Here is a 20,197-nt window from a genome sequence, read left to right on the forward strand (position 1 = left end):
TGACTTTAGCGGCCTCGGGGATCCTAAGGGTCTACTGTGGTATAACAGAACTTATCTCTTCAGATTCACCTTGCCTGGTTTCCCTACGTAAGTGTAGTGCAGTCTGGACATTCCTGAACTAGTTCGGTTTAAGAGAAAATAGGGTCCTGGGCTTAGACATCTTTTTTCTTTTCTTTTCTTTTTTTTTTTTTTTTTTCCGGAGCCGGGGACCGAACCCAGGGCCTTGAGCTTGCTAGGCAAGTGCTCTACCACTGAGCTAAATCCCCAACCCCTGGGCTTAGACATCTTTAGTTACTCAAGTTGGGGCAGACTTTGAATTTATTTATGGAACAATTACACACCTGAAAATACCAACTTGTAAGGAAATATATTCTAACCTTGCTAACAGGATTAGGTTCATTACGGGACCAAGGGTAGAAATCATAGGGCAACACTCAACTCTCCTAATGGAAGGTTAACAAGAAGGGGCCAGGACAGGGCTCTGCCAGGTAGGGCTTGGCGATCACCTCAGACCTCTGCCAGTGACCTGCAGTCTCTATCTGCGGGGCACTTCCTAGGGCCTTTGATCTTTCCCCGGATTCTGGCAAGGGTCCATTTTCCTTTTAGTTTATTTGTTGTATCTGTTTTCAAGAGGACTTGGGGGGTCAGAACGCCAGTTTGCGCCGGAGCTCACACCCTTTGGGGGCAGAACTGTAAACTCCAGTCAGCTACACAGATCGCTTAGGAAGGGAGGGGCTCTTTCCTCAGCTGGGAAGCTAAATGCTGGCTCCTATTCCCCAGTCCCAGCCGGGCCACAAGCGCCCCCTTTCCAGAGGACCTTCTCAACCCCAAAGAAGCTGGAGTTGCCAGTATTACCTGGACTTTGTTCTCCTTTCTCTGGAGGCTCTAAAGTTGCCACCCGCCACCAAGAGGGACCTGCTCCCCCAGCACCAGTCCCTAATCTTCATTTGGCCTTTGCCTCGGAGTGGCCTAGCCTTAGCTCTCCCTCCATCTGTGCGCCTTAAATCTCACTTATCTTCTTAGCACCCAAGCCTTGGCCAGCCCCGCCCTCCTCCTCCGGACTTGCACATTCCAGCCCCTCCCTTGCGCTTCCTCCGGAGTACCTTACTGAGTAGTAACCTTTGAGGCGTTAGGAAAAAGTGGCTTAAACTGGGTGCAAGCCACCTAGAGGGGAGTGGGGGAAGAAGAGTCCAGCCAACAAAACCGAGGCACCCCAAAAGTTCAGGGTTAGGATCTAGTGGAGGACCCTGGGACCACAGTCTGAGTCAAGGAACTCCGGCGGAGTGTTGAAGTCGGTCCCACCCCGGCCCCCAATCTAGGTCACCCGCGGGGAAGAGCTGAGCTGGGGGCTGTCTGCGCCGGAGGTGGGCGCGGAGTGAATTGATTCAGACCCTGCCCCTCGCTCTTCCACTAGATTGTAATTCCATCTCCTGCGGGTCGAGCCGCCCTCCCTCAGGCGGCCAGTGCGTCCCTCCCCTCGGCTTCCAGCGTCCACTCCCCAGCCCCGAAAAGCCTTGCCGCTGAGAGCCCGCTCCACTCCAAGCACGCCAGCCTCCCAGCTGCTGCCTTGCCTCCTCGGACTCCCGAGTGGCTCCTGGTTCAGTTCCCTGGGTCCCCCACCTTCTCATCCTCGCGTCACCGGCGTCCCCCTCGTCCCCAGGAGACGCCCTTTCCCCGCGCGCCCGGGACTTGGTGAAACTTTGCAGACACCGTCGGTGAGATGGATTTAATCTCAACCTTCTTGCTCCATTTCTTGCTCCTGGCCTGCAGCCTCCCACCCGGCGCCGTGTCACTCCGAACCGCTCTGCGAAAATCAGGTAAAGCGCTCAGTGCGCCCGGAGCCATGGTGCCCTGAGCACTTCGGTCCCGGCCTTTGGTGGGGTTCTCAGAGCAGGCAGCTTCACTCAGCTCTCTCCGCTGACCGGCGTGAGCTCAGCCCGCCAAGGCTATGCGCAGAGCTCAGCCGAGGCTAGAGCCTCGCCCTCCCCCAGCCCAGGCAGTTCCAGAGATATTGTTTGTTAAAAGAAACGATCTGTTTTCCAGAGCTAGTAGAGGCGGTGGGCTCTATGTGGAACCACAGACTGCTAAAAGTTGGGGACAGCTATCGCTCTGTCTGGGTTACAGAGGACCAAGAGAGCGCAGAGGACTTTCAACAGCTCCTCCTGCTTCTTTGAACATCTTATTGGATTCATACTGCCTAGAGCCCAGCCATTTCCTGTTGAGTGTCTGAAGGTTTGCCTGGAGCCCCCCTTCCTGGCTCTGGTCCTGTCGAAGCACTGGGTAGGGACCTGCACTTTCTCTGTTGTTAGGATTTTCTTGCAGCCCCGGGCTGTTTGTGCAGAAAGCAGCCCACAGTGGGTTAACCTGATCTCTTTTAGAACTCCTGTCTTAGCTCTGCTGTTCAAACAAAGATATATATGCACTGTAGGCTAGCTAATACAAAGAGATCGGAGAGAACGCAAAACCCACAAAAACTCACATTTCCTCTAGGTAAAAAGTATGTTTTTATCAACATTGATTTGGCTGTGTCATGAGGGAAAGTAGAACATTTTAAACAATAAAGTTCCTAGCTTTGCTTCTGGGTAATGATTTTTTATTCTTTGTTGGCCAGGACCATATTTAGAATTGTGAAAAAAAAAATCTGCTTTTTCTTAGCTTACTTTACAAGTGGGGGTTGTCTTATGGGATTAATTATGTCTTCTGAACAATGGAAAACAATCTATTTTAATTCAGCCTGCAAAACCTCACAGAAAGTGGAGTCTGCCTTCACAAATGTTTCTACAAGAAAGAGGCAAACCAGGAAAATTTATCAGAATGCAAAGAAAATATGCTTGGCAGGCGCCCATTTGCATGTTCAAATATTTCTCACTGCTCCAGAATCTGCCTGGAGTTTAGGACTGTTGCCTTTGATCCTAGGAGATATCTCGGTCTTCAGGCTCTCTCGGTCATCACCTGTATCCCCTTACCTGACTTAAAATTGAGGACCATTCTTCCACAACACATTCGGATTCAGTACAAATCTGTCTGTACACTGTCCAGTTCATTGGGGAGGCAACAGCAGCCACCCAAGGTAGATTCATATTAAATTGTCTTCCTACACCTTCCAGCATCTCAATGAGGGGAGCCTTTGAACTTTCTTGCTCAAGAATCCCACACTACGATCGCTTGCCCTCTGCAGGTGTCTGCACACGAAGCCATCTGACCATGTCCGAATAGCACATGCATACATCTGTGGCTCTTAGCCTGTGTGACCCATGCAAGGTTCTTTGAGGGTAGACTTCGATCCGTTTAGGCAGGATGTAAAACTATTGCACAAAAACCTACTGTATATGATGATTCCACACATCTTCCCCACCCCCTACCCCCACTTGCCTCTTCATTGTGTGTTGTTTTGGGTCCTTTCTCTCCTAAAAACATTTCTGGTTGGTCCTCTCAGCCTCAGCGTCTTGTTCAGATACTCACACCAACAACAGCTCGTGCTGTTTTCTTTGCCTTTACTTGAAGCATTGATGGGGGGGGTGGTTTTGAAAACTTCCTTTTAAATGTTTTTGTCTTCATCAAGGTAGAAGATATTTAGACTATCTTCAGCCTAAGAAAGGCTTTAAAAAAATAAAAAAAAAAAGATTACTTTATAATGTTATCCAGACAATGGTTTTCAGGTTGAAAAGCTGTTTGGATGGAAACGACAGCTACTTCATAAACTTCGGGGCAGATTTTCCTTGTGGGCTCATTTACATCGCATGGAAAGACTCGTTTTTTGATCCGTAAAATTGGTCCAGATTAAAAAACTGCCCCAGTTGGCTCTGATGCGAATGCAAGGAGCTCATTTGTAATCTTCCCCAGACACCAGCAAATCCCGCTCCGCTCCATATGGGAGGGATTTTGTACCTTCTCCCCCCCCCATAACCCCCCACCCCATAGAAACTGACTCGGGTGCAGTACTGTGGTGTGGCCCCCACACAAGCATTGCAAAGCAGGGCGTTCTGCTTATTCCTCTTTGCTCGGCACAGTGGGCTTCTGAGAAGTACAGTTTTGTTTCAAAGTCTTGGATTCCAATTAGCCCAGAGGTCCCGTCCCTTCTTTTAGAAAGAGACAGGTAGAAAAGAGCACCTTGCCCCCTCACCCCAAGGTGGAGTAGTGCCTTCTGGCACTGAGCATGAGGAAAGAAAGCTCCACATGTGCCAAGACTCACAAGAGTTGCCGCAGCGGTCTCAAATTAAGTCAAATTAAATAATAATAACTGACACTAATTAAGTGCTTGTTACACTGTTCTGCGAACTTGACACACGCTGATTCCTTTAATCAAGCCAGCAGCCTTGTGAGCTGCATGCTGCTAGTTTCTTTGTTTTACTAAGGGGGAAACTGTGGCTTAGTGGAGCTCAGTATCTTACCCCAGGCCACACAGAGGCTAAAGAGTGGAATGGGAATTTAGGCTCTGGTATTTGGCACAAAATCCCAATCCTGAGCTGTCTTGCTTGCAGAACTATGTAGCCTTGAGTGTTTTCAAGGCTAAGTTCCCCAGGGACAGAGAGCCTTGTAACCTAGGGAGAGAGCCTCACCTCACAATTTTGTGGTGGGGGACCATGTGCCAACTCCAAACAAAATGGTACCTAGACTACTGATGTGGGGTACAGGAAGCTACTGTCCCTTGACCCCAGCTGTAAATAGTGTAGTAGCTTTAGAGAGGAATGAAGAGCTACTCACTCTCTTTGTCAGACTCTTACTGTTTGAGGGGACAGAAAGACACTGGGGCCCCTCCGGGATAGAAAAGTGAGAAGGTGGAGAGCCCTATGTCTACACCACCTCTGCAGGCCCCCACTGTGTGTAAACACAGTGGGTTGAAAGCGCTTCATTCCTGTCCTGCATAAACTGGAGGCAAGTGCAAACTCCTCACCTTGCTGTGGGACCGAGAGGAACCATGTCCAGGTTAATGCCGGAAGCTGAGCTGGGCTGGTGTGAAGACCTCCACCCCCAACACCCGTGCCCTGTGGCCCTGTAGCCCCTTGCTTCTGGTTCTCAGCAGGGATTTCAGGGAGAAGGGGCGGGGGGCTTCACAGGGCTGTGGATAGGCAGGAAAGAAGCCACCCATGGTCCACAGGCAGATCTGTCACCCTGGCCTTCATGACGATTGTTTTCAGGCAGCTTTATTGAGATGGAGAGGTTTATGAAAATTCTTCCTTTTCTGGGATTGCTTGATAAGGTCTAAGAAACATCTCCAGTACGGATAACCTCAACTACTCAGCCTCAGCTAGCGGTAACCCCCTAAGGGGCCTTGTTCTCTCTCATCACCTGCCTACGGGCTAATTCCCCTCTTGTGAACGTTTGTTTAGCAATAAATGGTCTTGGGCTATTGTCTTTACTTAAGAATATAACCTTGTATTCCATAGTAGAAAATCTAGCCCCATCACAGCCCCTGGCAAGTGGTGATCTGATTTCTGACCCTATACTTTTGAATCTTCTAGAATCTCTCATACTTTGCGTGTACTTTCCCATACCCAACACAACACTTTCAAGATGAACCCTCGTGTGGTGGCACTTATCAGTGTTTTTCCGCTTTGTTCTTGGTTAGTAGTAGTCCTTTGTATAGGTCTTAGATAACCGATGTGTTTAACTCTTCCCTCAGGAATGGCTTTTTAGGTGTTTTCAGCTTCAGCCTGTGGAGAATGGGGCTGCTCCACACGGCTATATACATACCTCTGTGTGGATATGCTTTTATTTCTCTTGGTAAGGAGCCGAGTGGGGATCATTGCTTGTGGTAGGCTGAACTTTCCAAGACAGCACTGAATTGCTTTTCAGAATGGTTGTACTGTTTCACGTTCCTAGGAGCAATGTATGGAAGTTCTACTCATCCTGGATTTCCCCGAAGCATTAGGTACATGTTTTCATTTCATCTCTGTAGTTGTGAAGAAGAGGTGGGGGAAACCTAACACCAAAACCTGACAAAAAGAAACATATGGGAGGATGGGTTTAGCTCACGATTGGAATCTATCACTGGAAGTGACAGGAATTTGAAGCAGCCGATTGTATCACATTCAGTCAAGAGCAAAGAGAAGTTAATACATGAATGTTCACTCGCTTGCTGGATGGTTTGTGCTCAATGATTTCCCTGCTATTGTATGGTCATGATCCTCCTGACTAGAGAATGGTGCTACCCATGGTGGGCCTTCCCACATCAATCACCTTAATTAAGACGATTACCACAGGCCAATTCAATGTTGACAATCCCTTATGGATTGATGCTTTTTCCCTAGGTCATTCTAGTTGTGTCAAGTTGAAAATTAAAGCTAACCATTTCTTTGTCATTTCTCTGTTTCTTTGTTTTTGTTTGGTTTAAGGTTTCTAATTGGTGTATAACGATATATCTCATCATAATTTTAATTCTTTCCTTCTCGACTAATGATATTGAACTTTTTTCATGTGTCATTTGCCTCTCAAGTTTCTTTAAATCTTTTGACTTTTTCTAAAAAAAAGAAAGGCATTTGTTTTCTTACTGAATTTTTTACTGTACATTGTACATTTTGAGTACAGCTCTTTATTAGATGTGTGCTTTAAAAACATCAGCTTTCCAGATGCAATTTACTCATTCTGTTGCGTGTGTGTGTGTGTGTGTGTGTGTGTGTGTGCACTCGTGCACGCATTAGAAAGGGTCTCCCTACATAACCCTGACTGTTCTGGAGCTCACTCTGTAGAACAGACTGGCCTGGAACTCATAAAGATTTGCCTGCCTGTGCTTTCTGAGTGCTGGGATGAAAGTGTGTGTGCTACCATGCCAGGCCATGAGATTTAAATCAAAATTTCTTTTCTGATTTGTGGCTATGTTGGCTTTATTACACAGGTACTGTTGTGTTTGCTGCTGGTGGGGTGGGTCTTTGGCTTAATGGGTTGCTGTGCATCTAACTGCCCACGGTAGCTCTTGCCATTCAGACCTGCTCACATCCTCTTGCAGCAGATATGGGGTAGCCCTGCTATTTCTCTGAAGCACCTAACAGCGCAGTTCTTAGGGGTGTCAATGCTGTGGCATGTCTGTGGCCTGGTGCCAAGAGTCAGGACGGGTATACTGGGGGCCTGAAGATTAGTGGATTAAAGGCCAATACTCCCAATCCTAGGTTGTAGAGTTGTTCTTTACTGAGACAAAAACTCATGGCATCATTGAATCTGGTACAGGTACACAGGAAGGTGAGTACATGGGTTCTGCTTTTCCTCTTGACCTGTCCTTTTTGCCTCAGGTTCCAAAGCCAATGGGAGAAGGTAAAGCAGGGTTCAGAGTTCAAAGTTTTCCTGGAGGGACTGGCTTCCTCCACGGTCATTTTTAAAATGTGGCACAAGCCCATAATCTTTCTCCTTTCAACTTCCTCAGTATTTCTCCATCTGCATAATTAGATTAAAATGAATATCTCAAAATATTTTTTAAAAAAAAGCAATCAAAAAGCCAAAATCCTAGAAGAGGAGAGTTAGCTCGCTGGTAGGCGCATCGTTGGTGGAGGATGAAGACAGGTTCCACAAGGGAGCTTCTACAGCTGCTGGCTGACACCGGGAGGCTGAGGCATCAGGAATCATCCTGGCCAACTTCCCAAATGCACCTTCATCAAGCTCTCGGGAGATTGTTGTATTCTTACTTAGAACTCCTATTATGGGCCTTTTCCATTGGGTTTGGATGTGATTTGGGGTCCTTGTCTTTCCTGGATTCCCTGCCTCATTTCCTTTTTTAATGGCCAACTTTATTCCATCACAGTGAGGTTGTGTTGGTTCTTGGGAGCCATCCCCTTTCTCTGTGTGTATAGGTAGATGGATAATAGATAGGTAGCACCATATAGGGATATATCATATGCACACATGTGTGTGCTCACATGCACATATGGTATCTAGTAGTGCTTAGCTGGTAATGCTCCACAGACTTCATGGATCACGGCAGAAAAACCCCCTGACTCCACTGGATCTGATGTCCTCCCTTTCCATGAAGTTATTCGTCATGTGTAGTAACTACAAAGAAACACTTCCATGACTGTGATCAAAACAAACGAGAGAAGTCAAGGTCAGGGTTAGATGTGGTTTAATGTAAAGTAGTACTTTCCCTGAGGAAGACTGACTTGGACAGAAACTCTCTCTCTCTCTCTCTCTCTCTCTCTCTCTCTCTGTCTCTCTGTGTGTGTGTGTCGTGCATGCGTGCACGCACACACACACACACACACACACACACACACACACACACACACACACACACCCATCCATCCATCCCCAGGGCTAAGAGTTTAATAACCTTAGAATTCTTTGGGGAAATAGTAGTCTATAGTTTTTCTTCTGTTCTGCCACCCCCAGTGTGATAATATGGTCTGAAAGTAAACAGTGATTCCAAGCTGTTGAGCCCGATATGTCTGAGGTTATGGGGAGCCTCACCTTCTGCATGGTTTGTCCTGCGGATGTCTTGTATTTCCATACCTCAGTCTCTGAGGTTAAGTAGGTTTGTAGTTTGTATTTTCCATGAATGAAATCATATGTTTTTGGTTGGTTGGTTGGTTGGTTGGTTGGTTAAGTGGGAGTAGGTCTCAAGTAACTCAGGCTTCCTCTACCTCCCAACTTCTATGTCCCTAGGTATGTGCCACCACCCCTGCACCATGACATCTTGATGGCAGCTGACTGTTTGAGCTGGCTAGGCCCCTGCTTCTTAATGAAAACTGCATGTCAGGCTGCATGTACTAGGAATCACCTATAAATTCTGACAGAAAAGAAAAAAGGCAGGGGTGGGAGTATTCAGGAAATATAGCTAGCGGAGTCTAAGGTGCAGGATGTAGGAAAAGTTCCTCAAAGCTATTTTTGAGTCCACTGGTGTGGACCTCCCTTTTGAAGAAGGACCCAAAGTGCGGCTTCTAGGTACTGAGGTAAACCAGGAAATACTGTCACCATGCTGAACCACTGATTGAAGAGGCCAGTCTTAGGAGGAAAAAAAACTACATAAATAGCCAGCAGAGGGCATACTTCCAGAGCTTGGAGAAGCAGGTCTCAGGCTTTGGACGGGTAGGTACAGAGGTCTTCAACTATGCAGAAAGAAGTTTTAGAGTGCATACCGGGCATCCGACTGTGAAACAAGAACTCCTGGAGAGCTGACGACAGGCGACTCACAGTCTACACGGGGAGAATCTGGGCTCTGCTGCCCTCCTCCCTTCTTCGTACCTCGACCCTGCTACACCCACAGTATTGTCTCCTCCATGTCACTGTGCCAGCTAGCAGCGGCATTTGGACAGGTGCAGTTTAATTAGGCAAGCATGTAGAGACTCACTGGGAATGCTGGAGGTCGTTTTGGGGATTTGTTATCTTCTTTGTTTTTATGATTACCTTTTAGAGATGGGCTTGATAGCCCAGGCTAACTCCGAGAGGGTACTCCTCCAGCTTCAGGCTCCTGAGCAACTTTCTGACTTACCGTGCCCGAATAACACCTTTCTAGAGCCAAATTGCCCATGCTTTCCTTCCCTGCGGGATGGCTTCGAGCAGACCCGAGAAAGACTGACAGCCACACCATGCTCTACATAGCCAACCCACACCCTCCATTTTTTTTCTCACAGTCAGGAAGCTGTTTCAATTAGCTTGCAAGGGTGGCTCCTGGCAGAGCAGACCTGTACGTACTTCAATATCCGGGCAATGGGAGGCTAAGCTCTGAGTTTTCCTCTTGGTTATTTGGTGACATCTGGAAATTTGTGTAAGCCGTGCACCCTTTCTCTAGTTTCCAATAAATAACGTTAAGGAAAGTACCTACCTTACAGGCTTCCTCAGAGGACTAAGGAGGTAGTGTGTATTCCAAGGCATGGGATAAGACTGACTGATGCTTAAGGCAAACCTGAGGAAACTGTTAGTCTAGATTAGAAGGAAAAGCCTGAAAGAATATATATGCAAATTATTGACTGGCTTCCTAACAAACACACGCATTTATGATTTCATTTCTTTTTATCCTTTCCCGTACATGTTAATGTATCATTGCTTGTGATTTAATTTATAGTGACTTATAAACATTTCAGATGTTTTTTATAAATAAGTTAATTTATGAATCAAAAAATTGTTCAGCCACGTACCTTGATTCTATGCTTGGAAAATGAGGCCGCCAAGTGCATGTGTTCTCTCTGAGTGGGTTACCTCTGTAAGGATGCATGACCCCTGTGGTGAGACTCACCTGGCAACTATTTTTGAGTGACGTTTTACAGGGTTAGGGGAAGAGAATCTGTTTCTGAAAGAATGTTCTTACTCTTGATCTATGACAGGGAGTCAGCCCAGCTCTCCACGGAGCCAGGTACAAAGAAATACCTCCGCTCTTATGCATGGGTTAGTGATGACAGAGAGGCAGGCCAGGCCCTGTGGACTCCTGCGGTGAGTCTACTGTTTCTTTGGCTACACGAAGGCCTCTCCTACCCTAGGGAAGCCCACTGCTACCTCAGCAGACCCGTGCTTTGAGAGAGCTGAAGTACTGCATATGGATGAAATATTCCAGGTTGAGCATCCATATTCCAAACTCTGAAACTCTAGACCCCAAACTTTTTAAGCCCTGATGCATTGCCTCATGTGGAAAGCCCCGCACGTGACTCGATATGCAAAATGTAGTTTCATGCATGAAATTATTTAGAATATTCCACAGAGTCCCTTTAGGTTCTATGGGTACAGCCCTTGTGAAACATACACGTGTTCTGTGTCTTGACTTGGATCATGTCTTCCACAGCAAGCATCATTACATAAACGCATATATTCCCCAGTCTATAAAAACAGATATCCTAAGCCTTCCTGTCCTGAATGAATTTGGGTGAAGGAAATCTGCCTGCTTCAGCTAAGAGTGATCTCCATAACTAACTGGTGCCTTCACTAGCCAGGCTGGCCATGGCTCTCCTCTACTTTTATTTCTAAGTCTCTCTTCTCAACTCCCCTAATGACACTCGAGATGGGTTTCTTATCTGACTCTGCAAAGACCAAGCAATTTAAATTTTCACACTTTTTTTTTGTTTTTGCTGACAAGGCACCCCCAAATCCTGGTTCAGTTTTAATATAACGTTAATGCTATTTATTTTTTCTTGGTGCAATAAGTTTATATTAGCCTTTTAACAGTTTACTTTGTGCAAAAGGAGTTATCAGCAGGCACTTCTCCGTAACATCTGGGCAGTTGGGAACATAATACTTAAATATAACCTTCGTTTAAAGCCTTCCTTGGACAGATGGCTAATTTTATTGATCTAATCTTACACTTAGGAATAGGTCCCATGATCCTTTGCTTGCAATTCTTAGAGTGAGCAGAGAAATAGATAAGATGGCCGATGGTTGTGAATTAGGAGCCTGTTACTGGTCTGTGATTTATCTTTTAAATACTTCCATATAAACAGTGGCAGTATGGATTGCTTGAGTCTGTACCCTAGGGGAGTCTGTGTTGCGTTCAGTAGCACAGGGAGGAAGGCAGCACATTAGCCTACGAGTTTATGTCTATTTTCACCTCATGGTGACAGTGTCATAGCATGGTTAAAGGTAGAACATTACCTCTGCCCTAGGCAGGCATCCATGCTCCCTGCGCTGGTTAGTTATCATTTGAGCAATTTTACTGTGAGGTGCACTCTCAAAGACAGCTGTGGAAATATAGCACATGAGGTAAATTTACACAAGAAACTGTGTGTGGTGGTGCATGTCTGTGTCCTAAGAATTGGGAGGTGAAAGAAGGAAGCTTGTGAACTCCAGGCCACGGTGAGCTACTATATAATGATACTGTCTCAGTAACAAAACCAAAACCAACACACACACACACACACACACACACACACACACACACACACACACAACAAAAAAAAAAAAAAAAAAAAAAAAAACAAAAAAACAACAACATAACAGACCCAAGTTCACACCAAAGGGTTTGTTAAGCAGGGTGAGCTGTGTTCTCCCTAGTGAATATGTAATTGGCTAAGAAGTTTGCATGTGCCCCTTAATATTGCACAGACAGAGTAAGAATCCAGTAAGCCCAGTTCACTGCTTCTTCCTGGGATGGAAAATTCATTTGTCTGCTTCAGGTTAGTTCATCTTGCCCTTACAACAGTGATGTGTCAAGGGCCAGTGGTGGTGCCTGCCTTTAATCCCAGCACTCGGGAGGCAGAGGCAGGTGGATCTCTGTGAGTTTGAGATCAGCCTGGTTTACAGAGTGAGTTCCAGGACAGCCAAGGATACACAGAGAAGCCTTGTCTCAAGAAAGCCAAGAGAAACCATGTCTTGAAATAAAACAGAACACTTGCATTGGTCAATTAACATCAGCTGCTGGGTGAACAACTTCAAAGTTTGTTACCTTCACACAATGTTTATTTTCCATGTATTCACAGCCCAGTGTGTGTGTGTTTCTGGTTGACTGTTCCCTCTGGATGACTCTCTTGTGTGTGGTGACCTCAAGATCTTGCCAACCTTGTTTAGTATCTCCATCTTGTCATGGTACCATCTTTAAGACAGACCTACAAGGAGGGAGGTGAACAGCATGAAGGAGTGTGGGAGAGGCTTTATGTGTCAGAGCAGATGACAGTCACATAGCTCTAGCTGAATTGCAAGGGTTCCAGGAAATACATTTTCAGTGCATACATGGGAAGAACCTGAACCCAGGACAGTAGTTGTCTCTGATGCTCTATTTTGAAGTCCCTTAAAGGACCAAGCAGAGGTGTTAGCAAATTTGTAGGAGCAGACAATCTACCACTTTTGTGTCTTTTTTTGCCTGTGCATGAGTTTGAGCTGAAGTGTAACTTTTGTGGTAACATTTAACCTTGTTTGAAAAGCGAGTGCTTAGTGTCTGTGCACTGTTACTATGTCAGGATGAGTAAAGAAATAAGTAACAAGGATGGGTACTTAGAAAGAAAGAACTGTATGTGGGTTCATGGTCCTGGCCCATGATCTTAGGGCTGCACCTAGTGATGTTCTTGTTGGTCAGAATCCTGAGGTGGTGCAGAGAGGACACTCGACATAGAGAAGGGAGAGAGCATATGTATGGATCCTTGCTCTGACTATTTTAATGAAGGAACCATTATCTAAGTATACATGCTCTCCCTGATGACCTTATCTAATCCTAAGCACCTCTGAAAGGCCCCAGCTCTAAACACTACTCAGATTAAATTTCCACCCTCTCAATGCCTCACAGTAGTGATTAAATTTCAAGGCATGTTACCAAGGGGCATGCAGTCAGGCCGTGTCTGAACCGTGGCAGTTACCATCTGTCAGAAGCCACAGCAGTATAAGGAAAGACCCTAAAAGCCAAGCAATCCGACTGATGTGGATCAGTTTGGAACAAGGCCTAAAATATGTAGAGAGCTACCTTAACCAGGGCTCCACCATTGTGGTTGAACTCTGACAATTCCTGAAACTACAGTGATTTGATTTCCCGAATAGAAGTAATCTGTTCATCCAGGTTCTTTCTCGCCCTCACAGCTGGTTCACAGAGAGCTGGACCATAATTGTATGCTATGGGCTCCCGGTCAATCACATGGCATAAAAGGTACCACTTTCCTGTGGGTTCCCTCTTTGCTGAATGACCTGAACACTCCTCAGAGCCTCAGCCATGTTATTGTGTATCTGCCTATGTAAGTCTAGTAAATCTCTGACCTCATCGGACAATCAGTGTCTCCTTGGACCCCAAACCCAGAACTTTTCAAGCTAAATGAATATATGTTTTACATGACTGTATATTCTTACCTCTTACAAGAAGTAAAACCCCTTCATAGAAGTCACCTATGAGTTAGAGCAGTGGTTCTCGACCTTCCTAAAGCTGTGATTCCTTAATATAGTTCCGCACGTTGTGAGGACCCCTAGCCATAAAATTATTTTTGTTGCTTCTTCATAACTATAATTGTGCTACAGTTATGAATCATATCTATATAAATATCTATGTTTTCTGAATTTTTGGGGGGTTGTAACCCACGAGTTGAGAACCACTGGATTGGAGAGTATATTTTTGGGGGCTGGGGAGATACTTCAGAAGATAAAGTCCTTGCCACACAAGCATGAGAAATTTTATACCCAGAACCCACGTTTAAAAAGCTGAGTGTATGGCTTACACACATGTACTTACAATCCCAGCAATGGGGAGCTGGAGACAGGAGGCTCTCTGGGGCTTGCTGGCCAGCCCGTTGCAGCTTAATTGTTGAATTCTGGGTTTCTGATGTCTACTTCAGGCTTGTACTCGTGCACGCATGCATCTATGCAGGTGTATGCACATAAATACAAAATAATAAGGAAAAGAAAGAATGACTTTCTAGAAAGACAAATTAAAACTTTAGCCACCCCACCACCAGTTTTCTAGAAGGTCTTCTACTTGTGTTTCATCGTAGAAAGGACTCTTCATGGTAGATAATTTATTCAGTAAGGTGCTTCTTAAAATAGAACAATAATCTTTTAGACATAGAGGCCTGCTGGGTAAGGACAAAGATAGTGTGGCGAGAGCCCACTGTCAATAAACTCATCGGTTTGTTTGAATGACTTTCCAAAGCACCTTCGGAAAGATGATTTCATTATGGCTTTGTCATCTTTGTCCCACTGGGAAGTCAGGACACTTAGGATGACTTAGAGGTATGGATGAAATTGCCAAGATATGAACCTGGGCTAACCAACACTCTCACACTATTGCTTTGCAGTGTAGAGGAGTACCTGTAGCCAACACAGGAGGTAACAGTGAAACTTCTGGAAGCTGATGCTCACTTAAGCCTCCCCCTGCTGGATGTCTTGCTTTCTCATAGACTTCTTTGCTTTCCCGGTGTTTAATGTATCTCCACATTGATCTGACACTAGACTATTTCTCCCTTATCTCTGCCCAGGTAAATGCAAGATGTGACTCCATTGCCCTTGGAGGGGACTTCACCAGTGAGAGTTCCTCTTTATCCTGCCTTCTTTGGAGAGGCTGTGTGCCTGTCATGGATGCTCTAGAATGACTGAGGAGTGTTGACAGTCATACTCCCAGTGGCTGGTGTGCAGATGACAGCCCCCTGAACCTTCTGGGTGTCTCTGATAGGAGAGATTTTGGGTGTCTCATGGGTCACCAAGATGGATGCCTATCTTTGACATTTCCCATCCCTCCAATATTCAGTAGCTGCCTTCTTGGGTAGTAAGCAGTAGGTGTTAGTCTTCCAAAGCGGCATAAGTCAAGGCATTCAAGTGGTAAGGCTTTCTCCTTGATGTTCTGAGAGTTTCTAATTGGTTCATGAAATAGAGAAAACATTAGGTTGTATAATGGCTATTCCGAAGTAATGGATAAACTTCAGTTCCAACCGGGAACACAGAGGAGTCATAGAGACTCCAAACACACAAGTCTGCATTTGAATTCTAGCTTCAGCTTTTACAGTTGACTGATTCCAGAGGTGTACTTCATTTTTCATTCTTTACGTTCCTCATCTGAAATTTAAGCATCGCAATGCCTAGAATAAGGTTGTTTAGGTAAGCCCATAAAATGACTAAACCTTTGGTGTTCATCAATTACGTTCTTTATGTTTTATAGGGTTTAAGTACTAGCAGAGGTGGGATTTTTTTCCAGATTGACACAACCTCAGACTTGCATTGATGTAACATGCAAATAAGCTTAGGAGCCCATGAACATGCAAATGAAAGAATTCCATTGCCTGAATTTCATATCACAGATTTTTCCAACAGACGCTCTCAAATGATGACTTGTAAGTCTAGGTTAGACATAAAGTTCATGTCCTTGACAAAAGACCTGAAATCAGAGTCAAATTTAATAAATAAAAAAAAAAAGCCAATGTTCATTTGGAGCTTTGTATAAGATCAGGAAGAAAGGATTAAGCCACTGTAGGAGTGATAGATTTTTGGACATAAACTATCAAAAAATGGGCTGTTTGTAGTTGAAATACTTTCTTGAGGTTTCTAAGCTATTTTTTTTAAAGCATGCTATTACAGAATGAATTTCACTATTTTTTTTAAAGATTTTTTGTATTTGTTTATCTGTACATGGGCACACCTGTGTGCCGGTGTCTACGGAGGCTACAAGGTATCAGATCCTCCAGAGATAAAGTTACAGAAGGTCACGACCTTCCCAACATGGATTCTGGGACCCAAACTCAGGTTCTCCCGAAGAACAGCATGTTCTCTTAATGATTTTAATCTCTAGCTCAAAGATGCTATTTCCATGGTAAATGCTGTCGTTCACCTCTCCCCCCTTTTTTGGACACAGTCTTACATAACCTAGGCTGGCCTGAAACTTACAATGTGGCTAAGAGTGTCCTTGAACTCCTGATCCCCTTGCTTCTCCTTAATGCTGGAATTACTGGCATGAAACACCAGGCCCAGTTTTTTGTATATATATTTTCCTTTTCTCGTCTTTTATTTAACAATATTCCGCCACGATAACTTTCTCCAAATGCAGTTCTGATCTTGCAGCTCTTGTATTTAATGTTTTTCTTTCAGGGCCCCTTGGCCTCCTAGAATCTAATGCTGGACACACCAGGCTTAGAATAACATGGCCTTTCTTTTCCTGTCTCCTCTCTGGATTCATTTCACAGTCTTCTCCAGTCAAGCTAGATGGTGTAGATGGCTTGCCATGTTATAGGCCCTCTCCTCCTTTTCCAGCTGTGAATGCTGTCCACATGTTGGTCTGACTTCAAATCTTGCTTTCTCATCCCCACACAGGGAAATACCTTTGTGGAAATACCAGTTGTTCCTGGCCCGAGAGTTTTCATACAATGCCCTGTAGGCAGAAGCAAACCCCCAGGGCTCCCATTGTGCCTGGACTTTTGGTTGTGGTGGCCTTTCGGTTTTGGTGTGTTTGAATCATATCTCCCATTCTTCACATCCCCAAGAAAAGCATCCTGAGTTCTCTGCCTTTGCCTCTCCTCCACCGCCTGATGGAGTGTCTTGCGTGAGGCTGGCCCTTCAGTCGACAGCTGTGAGATGGGAAACAACAGCCTCATTCTGGGCAAATGCGTTTTCACATCGCGTGATTAATTTGGTCCCTCTCGCAGCTCCCAAACTCATTTCCTTTCTCAAGTGCAATACAGAAAAGGTGTCACCCCCGCGTGCTAACGTTGTTGCTCAACCTGTGCAGACGTTTGGAAACCCACACTGCGGTGTGATTTAGAGAAGGGAATGCCCCTGGGAGTCTGTCTGCAAGCAGCAGGTAATTTAAGTCCCACCTCTGCCTGCTGCAGGCTGTTGGAGTGTCAGGGTTTTAAGGAGACCCTGATTGAGTCTAAACTGTGAACTGCATCTCTGTTGCTACCCAGAGGCCGAATCTGCTTTGAAATAACCTGTGGGGCTGAGACCTGCCTGGCATGCAGAGGTTACAAAGTCAAGACAGGACCGTATACTTAGACATCAGAGGACAAGGGTTAGGAGGGGTTACAATAGCCCAGCGTGCAAGACTCCTTTGCCCATCTGCTTTTAAAACCAGAGGAAAGCGAGGCTTCTGTGGGAATGAGACTACTGAGAGGGTCAAGTTGCAGGAGACAGGCTAAAACCGGTTGGTCGGTCTACCATAATGAGGTCTGACTGCAAGGCCGTGAGGAAAACAGTACCCTAGTTCTTCAACATTCATCTTCAGTTTTATCGTGCTGACCCTGGCTTGCTTCCAAAAATCAATTCTGCAAACCCTGGAAAGTGAAATGCCCAAAAGCTGGACATTTTGCAAAGGTGTTTTTCATTGTTTGCCTTCTGAGGACCAACGAGGCTGAAAGTGCTTCTGGGCAGCCTGATTGAAAGCGCCTGATCGATTGACCAGTTAACTGACTTCTTGATCCATGTGGATGTCAAGAAATATGTGACGACACACTCGTGTGCATATGTGTAATAGAGAGTTATGATGTGTCCCATTACAGTTGAGATTAAGAATGAATAGAACAAACGGTTTGGTATCAGGAGAAACTGTGTTGATGTCTGAAGCTGACTTTGAAATACCCTAGGTTTTCTGACAGACGGAGAGATAGACAAACCGATAGACATATATGTGATAAATCAAGTATAGTAAAAGTATGTAGAGGCCTAGTGGTGAATACACAAACACACACACACACACACACACACACACACACACACACAAAATGCTCCATCTAAAATTTTTTCACTTTTCTTTATGTTTGAATATTTTCATGATAAATTGATGGAAAAGATGAAGCAAATATTAAGAAAACAAGCATGGACACATTTATACCCATCCATGTGAGGTTCCAACATGGCTGACTCTGAGCACAGATATGAGTGGGTTTCCTTCTTTGCGGGCCTGTGGTCTCTTCCCATGTTTGTCCTCAAGTGAATGTGTATGTGTGTCTTATCTTCCTCAATCACACCTCATGTTTTGAGACAGGGTCTCTCAGTGAACCTGGAGCTAACTGATTTGGCTAGACTCATTGGCCAGCAAGAGCAAGGGATTTCCCTGTCTCTGCCTCTCCAGTGCTGGAATTACAGGGCTGGGCCACCAGGCCTGGCTTCCTACAGGAACGCGGAGATCAAAGCTTAGGTCCTCAGCACGTTACCCACTGATTCATCTCCCAGCCTCAGCTTTTCCACTTTTGTCCTGTGCCCCCATTTCTCACCTGAATGCCAACAGCTCTGCTCTGGCCTGCCCTGGGCTCCACAGGCTGGCTGCCTGGGCTTCACTTGAGCCTGGTGGAATTCCTCTCACTTCCTCACTGATTTTGAGCTGTTACACTGGCAGTAGTTGGAGTAGTTCCTAACACTTGGAGCTCCTGACACTGCATGACCCGCTCCAATGGGCTCCAGCAACACCTTTTTCTGTATTTGTGTGTCTGGCCCTGTGGGTACTGTAATGGTGTGGTCTTTGGGGGCACAGGCATTCTAGAGTCCCTTAAAGCTGCTCATGCCTCTATACATAGTCTCTTAATTAAAGGCATTTTAAAATATTAAGTAAATTCTTCTTCCTTCTGGGACCTCGATGGATACCTTTGGTCCCCCTATTTCATAATAAATGCCTTCTTTCTGCTCTGCTCCCCCCAGGGCATACCCACAAGGCTCTGATTTGTGTGTAGCTTGCATTTACAACTCTCCCAGGAGCAGGTCTGATTCAGCTGGAGGCTGGCTGCCTTAAATCCATGCAGTAACTTTCAGCTAAATGGAAACTTTCCTCTTTGGAGATTGAGCCTGTCTGCTGAGTGAGGATCTGATGGCCATTTGGACGAGAGCTGAGTGTGACACCTGTGACTGTGAGGGGCTAAGAACCAATGACAGCCATCTCAAAGATGCTCCATGGAAATTCTACCAGCGCTAGAGATCGCTGAACACATTGAGCCTATAGCATTCGCTATGCATCTTATAATTAAACATTGGTTAAAAGGGTAGATCTTGTGTTAGATCTTTATTCTTATGATAAAATAAAAGCAAAAAGTTTAAGAAACTGCTCTTGGGGTTGGGGATTTAGCTCAGTGGTAGAGCGCTTGCCTAGCAAGCGCAAGCCCTGGGTTTGGTCCCCAGCTCTGAAAAAAAGAAAAAAGAAAAAAAAAAGAAAAAAGAAAAAAGAAACTGCTCTTGTCACACATACTAAGTTTTGATGAATATAGAATGAAATCAAAAGATAAACTAGGTGTTTTATCCAATGTTACCAGATTAAATGACAAGGTTGAATTTGAATTTCAGGCAGACCACACATGAACTGAATCTAATAAATAATTTTTTTTTTGTGTAGATGTTCCCAAATATTTACTGTGGCATACTTACACCAAAAAGGTTATTGTTTATCTTATGCTGAAATTTAACTTGACATTCTGTTTCTGTTTGCTAAATGCGGCACTGTATCAATCGAGCAGTCACAGCAGTGTTTCACATTGGTCTGTCTCAGTCTTGGTGACTCTGAGGACCAATGGGAACATGCCTCTAATAGAAGTGGCGGAGGAAGGAATCTGAGTTTAGTATCTAGAATGGTGGTTCTCAACCTGTGGGTCTTGACCAGTTGGTGGGTTCACATTTCAGATATTACATTGTGATTAGTACCAGTAGCAACTTTACAGCTACTAAGTCACAACAAAATAATTTTATGGTTGGAGGTCACCATAGCATGAGAAACTGGGTGGCAATATTAGGAGGGTTGAAAATAACTGCTCTAGAACATAACCTAGTGGAAGCCTGAATCTAAGCTCTGTCCCTTACCAACTTTGAGAAACGGGACAGGAATCCAACTTCCACTGACTTTCTCCCAGAAATAGGGGTTAACTACAAAAAGAATTGAAATTTTCTGTGAAGAGGGACCAGAAATGTGTTATGT

At 45.1% G+C, this 20,197-nt stretch overlaps 1 protein-coding gene across 2 annotated transcripts in view; it reads left to right on the forward strand.

Annotated features, from left to right (window-relative positions):
* Positions 1–1,598: 1,598 nt before the first annotated feature.
* Positions 1,599–20,197, forward strand: part of Egflam (EGF like, fibronectin type III and laminin G domains) — a 173,008-nt gene continuing 154,409 nt past the window's right edge. For both annotated transcript variants that reach the window (XM_032898808.1, XM_032898809.1), the window contains exon 1: positions 1,599–1,817. In XM_032898808.1, the coding sequence (XP_032754699.1) occupies positions 1,721–1,817 (97 nt within the window). In that variant the 5' untranslated portion in view covers positions 1,599–1,720. The remainder of the gene's footprint in view (positions 1,818–20,197) is intronic.

The sequence above is a fragment of the Rattus rattus genome, chromosome 3 (genome assembly GCF_011064425.1).
Source record: "Rattus rattus isolate New Zealand chromosome 3, Rrattus_CSIRO_v1, whole genome shotgun sequence".
Taxonomy (NCBI): Eukaryota; Metazoa; Chordata; class Mammalia; order Rodentia; family Muridae; genus Rattus; species Rattus rattus.